Source organism: Triticum aestivum, chromosome 2D, assembly GCF_018294505.1.
Source record: "Triticum aestivum cultivar Chinese Spring chromosome 2D, IWGSC CS RefSeq v2.1, whole genome shotgun sequence".
Taxonomy (NCBI): Eukaryota; Viridiplantae; Streptophyta; class Magnoliopsida; order Poales; family Poaceae; genus Triticum; species Triticum aestivum.
The window spans coordinates 641726774-641733183 of NC_057799.1; the positions used below are offsets into that span (position 1 = coordinate 641726774).

Here is a 6410-nt window from a genome sequence, read left to right on the forward strand (position 1 = left end):
AATTTGTCTGCATCCATCCACCACGGCACCGGCCGGCATGGCATGTGGAGCCACTTAATCTCGTTCGTCTGCCTCTGCCAGCCAAATTGGTTCTCAGTTTCAGGCCAACAGCATCATTCAGAGCGCGCGCGCTAATGAAGCACGAGCATTCAGATTCACGACTCGCTGACCTGGTTCCACTTGGACGCTTCCGTCAACTGCTCGAAACCTGCTCTTGTCTCGGCGTGTTTGCTACTGTAGTCGACACCGATGCACAACTGAAGAACGGAAAACACATGGGCTGGCAACGGCAAGCGACAATCGCCATCACCGTCCTACTCGCGTCTCATCGACACTGAAAACAGAGGTAAAAAAAGCTGGAAGGCTTTTCGTGCGAAATTATCAAACTGCTCTCGACTGCCGTGCTGATTTGGTCAACACACACGAAAAGTTGGTCATGGTTCAGGAAGAAATTGCGATGGACGAACGAGCATGAATATATCAACAGACACAATCCAACAGCAGAGTCTGAATGAAAGAGATCTGAATATCGATGAGTATATCAACAATGGTCGAATAGTAGGATGAATCCCAATATAACCAATATACGCAACAACTAGTAATCGTATACGGTGGGTACTACTCCTGCTAGCAAAGAACCAAAAAACCAGTAATCGACGGATCGATAGTATGTGCAAAGCTAACGATGCAGTAGATGCGAAAATCTCTAGCAAGATCTAGATACTAATGGACGGACCACGGCGGCGACGCAGAGCAGCAGCATCCCGCAACCAACCAACCAACCAATCGAATCGAATCGAGAGATGAGATCAGATCCCCCAACGCACCGCACGCACCAAGGAATCGAATCGAATTGATGGTGGAGAATCAGAACCAGACTTTGCACTCGGTGGGCTTGAAGGCGGGGGCGTTCGCGGCGGCAGGGACGGGGAGGGAGAGCGGGCAGCTGATCCTGGCGCGGGGCCCGGGCACCTTGAACGCCCACACCTTGACGCGGAGCTTGGCGTTGAGCTTCACCTCCACCTCCACCGCGCCGCCCGCCAGCTGCGTCCTGAGGTTAGCCTGGGTGACGTCCCCCTCGAGCACCTGCTGGCCGCCGAACGCCGGCTTGACCTCGGTGGACGCCTGGTGGCCCTGGAAGAAGGGGTCGAGGGGCGCGAACCCGAAGCGCTGGCCGTCGAAGAGGGCCAGCGCCTCGACGCCGTCGTAGTAGAGCCCCACCCGCTTGTTGGGGTTGCGCACCGTCATGGCGAGCGTGAGGTTGTACTGGAGCAGGGCCGGGCTGGCGGGGGTGCCGAGCGCGAACTGGGCGAGGGAGGCGGAGTCGACGGTGGCGGCGATCATCTGCGGGCGGAAGACGAAGTAGAGGATGAGGGCGAGGACCCCCGCGGTGACGAGGAGCGAGACGAGGATGCTGCAGAGGCAGCTGAAGAGGCCGCACGCCAGGCACTTGAACGGGCAGCACAGGCACGACGCCGCGCGGCTCCCCGAACCCATCCCGTCGAGCTGGTGGTGGGCGGCGAGGAGGAGCTGAGGGAGATTTGACGGCGAGAGTGGGGAATTGGTGGCCTGGTGGATTGGATTTGGGTGATTTGTGGCGAGGCGGGCGGGTGGGATATAAGTAGGGGATTAATTGGGGGGACTGACGCGGTTGGGTTGGGTTGGGTTGGGTAAGCAAGCGCGTGGATGGGGAGGCGACGACTCTCCCTTGCTGCTTGGCTTGATTGTGCGTGGATTTTCTTCCTTGTGAGTTTTGGCTGGATTTGAGATGGCAATCGCGGTGATTTGTGCAAGATTTTGGGTTGGGTGGAGGTGGAGTAGAAGAAGAAGCAGGGGAAGGCGCGGGGAAGAAGCTGGCCTTTGTGGGGTTGGGATGGTGGAGTTGTAGCCGTTGTGGGCTTGTGGGGTAGGGTGGGTGGGTGGGAGGTCTCAAGAAGCGCACGGCTGATTGGTTTGACTCCGCCGTTTGTTTCCTTTGGCTTGCGCGGGCCAGCTTCCGCTGCGGTTCATTGGTTGGTTGCCGTTCCAGCCGCCCACGCCGTCCCGAGCTGTGTGCCAACGTTTATGTGTGCCGGATTTCCTGCCAAATGTCGCCTAATCGCAACAATTTTTTTGGTAAATCCCATACTAATTATAACAAGACCTAAAGGGTCTGATCCAACTAACCGCAACCATCAAACAAGCTCAATCCAACGGCCTATAAACTGCTAAAATGACGAACTTCTAAAATGTTTACCAAATATAGGACTAATCATTAATATTTTACCTAATATTCGCATGCAATTAATCTATTGTCAAATATTAATGCTAGTACCTACAAATGTGACATCTTGGTCTGCCTATGTTGCCAAAGGATGTTTTCCAAACCGTGGAATTCGTGTTTCATATTCCTCACAATTTTGCTCTTCTCCTACGCACCACGGCCACGTCCTCCATCATGCCACACATGGGCATGCTGTGCCTACTCCCGGCTGCGGACTGATACATCCATTGGCTTTTATCCTTGGGCCTTCTCTTGCTCCGGTGAACATTTCTAGCTAGTGGAAGGTTTTGCTTCCAGAGTCGTGCTCTCATGAACGTAAACCATTACACCGAGATCTCCTATGGATTCTCCACCGCTGCCACAATGTGAACGACTTCGCCTCGTCACATTCCCAACCCCCGTCATCGTCGATGCCTCCTCCCTTGATCACGTCATCGCCGCTTCCTCGATGCCTAGTCTCACATTTCAGCCATGTATGAGTGTGTAGACCGTGTTCAAGATAAAACACACAATCGACCCAACAATCAACAACAAAACTAAATCGATGCACAACTTGTTAGCAACAAACCTTACCAGCATTAGCATTTGGTTTACATGCGACCTAGAAATAAAATACATGGCAAACGTTGGCACCATTACTGCATGCTCTAGTTTTGAATTGGGTATAGAACCCAGGATGCTTGTTTACAATTCCGAATCCACTAAACCTTTATATTCCGTCGAATGTTACATTAGGGCATCACCAACGTTGACCCCCAAACGGACAAGACAGATGTCCTTTCTTTTGTGCGGCCGTGGTCCGCCGACATAATGCGAGAGCCGGCCATGCAATCATGTTCTCTAAACGTCCTTCTATGCAAGAGCATGTCACGGTTAAGGAGAGAGGTGGAATGCTCGGATGTCCGACGTGTTGGCTTTTGATTGGCTAGACGGATGTCCGAACACCCCCAAAGATCCCCCCAAGTTTACCTAGCCTGAAAGAGTTTGGTGTTCAGACGCGTTTTGTTGGATGACAAAAAGTGTCCAAACTCCCACAAAATGACAAATGCCGGAGCTTTGTGGGCCCTCTTTGGAGATGCTTGGATGCAATTACATCATCAACATGGTTGGATGATAAGAACGTGGTTGTACCCACAACCAGTGGCGTATCCACGTTATAGTTGTGGGGTCAACTAACCCCACATCTATTTTGCTAATCCTTCATATACATGTATGTATTCATATATAAAAAAAATCAAAAGCCATGTAGTTTCTTTGATAATCATCTCTTTAACCTCACAGTTTATCGCCCTGGCGCCGCCATTGACCACAACTAATTAGATATGGGTGCTGTGACTTTCGTGAAGTAATTTTCTTTAACCGAGTTGAATAAAGAAAATAAGCATGGTGTGCATGTTTGTACACATATAAATTATAATTAGTGTTTCTCAATCAACATTTAGTCTGCACATAGTCAATGGCAAATCTAACGGTTGGCAGGAAGCATTTCTTTACTATGGTGGAACCATCCCATCAGGGTTCAAGTCCTCGTGTTTGCATTTTGATAAAAAATTTTACGATTTTCTACGGCGTTCGTTCAGTGGGAGGAGACGTTTCCATCGACCGTGAGGCGTATGTGATGTCAATCTCAAAATATGATGTCGGTTCAGTATCTTCAAGGTGCTCATAGAGATAAGATGTGCCTGCTTGTGTTTATAGGGATGAACATATGTGCGTGCATGTGAACATCTATGATTATACTGCGTTAAAAAAAGGTTGCCAGAAAACTTTTTTTTTTCACAGCTAAGCGCATGCTACTTTGCAGTTTGCACGCACGAGAACAACACGAGACCGGACCGGGCATGCATTCGATCGGCAAGCACGTGACGAAAAATAACTGCACGAACGTGGTGGGCCAAGGCAGATCAGCAATCCGGGCCCCACGCTTGTGCTCTGCTTCTCCCCCGAGACCTGACGAGTCCATGCCTCTTCCGCCGTTCATTTTTCTCGATGAAAAAAACGAGGCAAATGTTTTTCTTTTTAACATGCCCACTTCATCTCAACCCTGCAACTGGTCAAACTCGTTTGATTATGCCGCATCTACCTCGTGGATAAATTTTAGATACATCCGTTTCTATCATTTTGATGATAAGTATTTTTGAACGAAGGGAGTACGTACGAATGGCCAGGTACGTGCCCAGGGAGATGGGTTTCGTGTCGGTCGGTTCGTGCGAACTTTCGCATGGATCACTTACTTTGCTCGTACAAATCCACTATGACTAGCCTGACAAGTACTGTACATGCCTCTTCCGCCGTTCATTTCTCCCCCTAAAAAAAAGAGGCAACTGTTTTTTCTTTTAGCATGCCCACTTCATCTCAACCCTGCAACAGGTCAGACTCGTTTGGTCGTGCCGTATCCGCCACACGGATAATCTACTTTACGTACACGTACGAATGGCCAGATACGTGTCCAGGGGGCCGGGCTCCGTGTCGGTCGGTTCGTACGATCTTTCGCATGGGTTACTTTACTTTGCTCGTACAAATCGCCCACGACACGGTGTGTTGACCCGATCGGCTCGGCGGCGCCGTGACAGTGGCAGAGTATTACTATCAGTTGATTTAGCCTCAGGTGGCCTGAGATAGTTGAAGCGTTCGCCTGACGTGTTCTTCGACTCGCTCGAGTCAAGGCCACGTCGCTAGTATCGTAGTACATGTCACTTTCAACGTCGCGCGCGCACACACACGGTTTGTGTATGTTTTCTACGGGAGATTTCGGACGGCTCTTCCGTCTTCTTCAGCTGTGTTGTCTTCAGTTTAGCTGGAGACCGAAGCAAGCGATCGGCGTCAGTTCGTCGCGCGGAGCCGCGTGACGACTTAACTGCGTTTACTAGTCAAATCACCGACAATATCTTTTTTTTTTCTTCGTGTCGAGGAAACGGCTCGCGTGTCTCTTTGGCGTAAACAGCAAACAAGCTGTACTGAACGAGTCAAACACATTTTTATACATAAACTTACATTCGGTGTACAAATATGAATTAAAAAAATGACACAAATCGACTCTATAATACTTATGTTTCAGGTCACTAATAATATATATATTTCAGACAGATTTGAACACATTTCCGTCTTTTGCCGTTATCTCTCCGCTAAACTCTATACTTGTCTGTGGGTCCCACCTGTCAGCATCATGAAATACAAATGCTTGACACATGCGTGTGGGTCCCACTGTCAGTGGCAAAGAATGAAATAGAAACATAAGCCAGCCAGCCATGCTTCATACCGGCACGTGGGTCCCACCTGTAAGTGGCAAAGAATGAAATAAAAACATAAGTCAGCTGGGCATGCTTGATACCTACATGTGGGTCTCACTTGTCAATTGCAAAGAATAAAATAGAAATATAATAGAAAGTTGTGTGCTCAGCAGAATTTTAATTCAAAGACCTCCCTCACACACATTAGGCGCTAGCCACTACAAAACCTGTCATTAATTGTTCACAATTGAGATAGACATTATTTTATATTTTCTACCAGAACAATTGATTTGAAGTCAAAATACACATTGTTGGTGGGTTTGAACAAGGTTCTTTTTTGTATTGGCTTTTTTTATGGTGGGATCAGGAAAATCGGTTTCCAAAAAATATAAAAAATTTCAGTATTTTTTCAAACAGAATTTTCAACTCAAATTATTTTAGACAAATTAAAAAAAGTTTAGGGTAACAGTACATCCTCTAATACCTTATGTAGCGAACTGTGTCTTTCATTCTAGGGGTCTGCTTGCCTTCTTGTCATTGTGAAGCGAAAGCAAAGACAAATGAAGAGTCTAAACGATTCACTAGTTCCATTGCAACGTGGGAACCGGTGTCTTGCCCGGTTCAGCGCAGCCATTGTTGACCCCCGCCTTGGCTTCACGGATGCGGAGCCCCCAATCCCCTCCTGCTAAATACCCCCCTTTGCCACTCCGATGAGCGGCGCAGCCGGATATAGGGAAGATACGAGAAAGAATCACTAGTAGAAAAAGGGTCAAATGTGAGATACATTAGTCCCGGTTTGCATTTGAGCCGGCACTAATGTGTCCATTAGTGCCGGTTCAAATGCAAACCGGGACTAATGTATCTCATATTTGACCCTTTTTCTACTAGTGATTCTTAATGCCGGTTCAAACGGCTAG

The 6410-nt window shown here is 48.5% G+C and overlaps 1 protein-coding gene across 1 annotated transcript; it reads right to left on the minus strand.

The window, feature by feature from the left end:
- Positions 1 to 508: 508 nt before the first annotated feature.
- Positions 509 to 1823, minus strand: LOC123055283 (NDR1/HIN1-like protein 2). Its single transcript, XM_044479280.1, has one exon. It carries the CDS (start codon positions 1495 to 1497, stop codon positions 868 to 870), a length of 630 nt encoding a protein of 209 aa, XP_044335215.1. The 5' UTR covers positions 1498 to 1823; the 3' UTR covers positions 509 to 867.
- Positions 1824 to 6410: the final 4587 nt, after the last annotated feature.

Bases quoted from the DNA above. Each gene is read 5' to 3' on its own strand.
- LOC123055283 (XM_044479280.1), bottom strand. From the start codon at position 1,497: ATGGGTTCGGGGAGCCGCGCGGCGTCGTGCCTGTGCTGCCCGTTCAAG.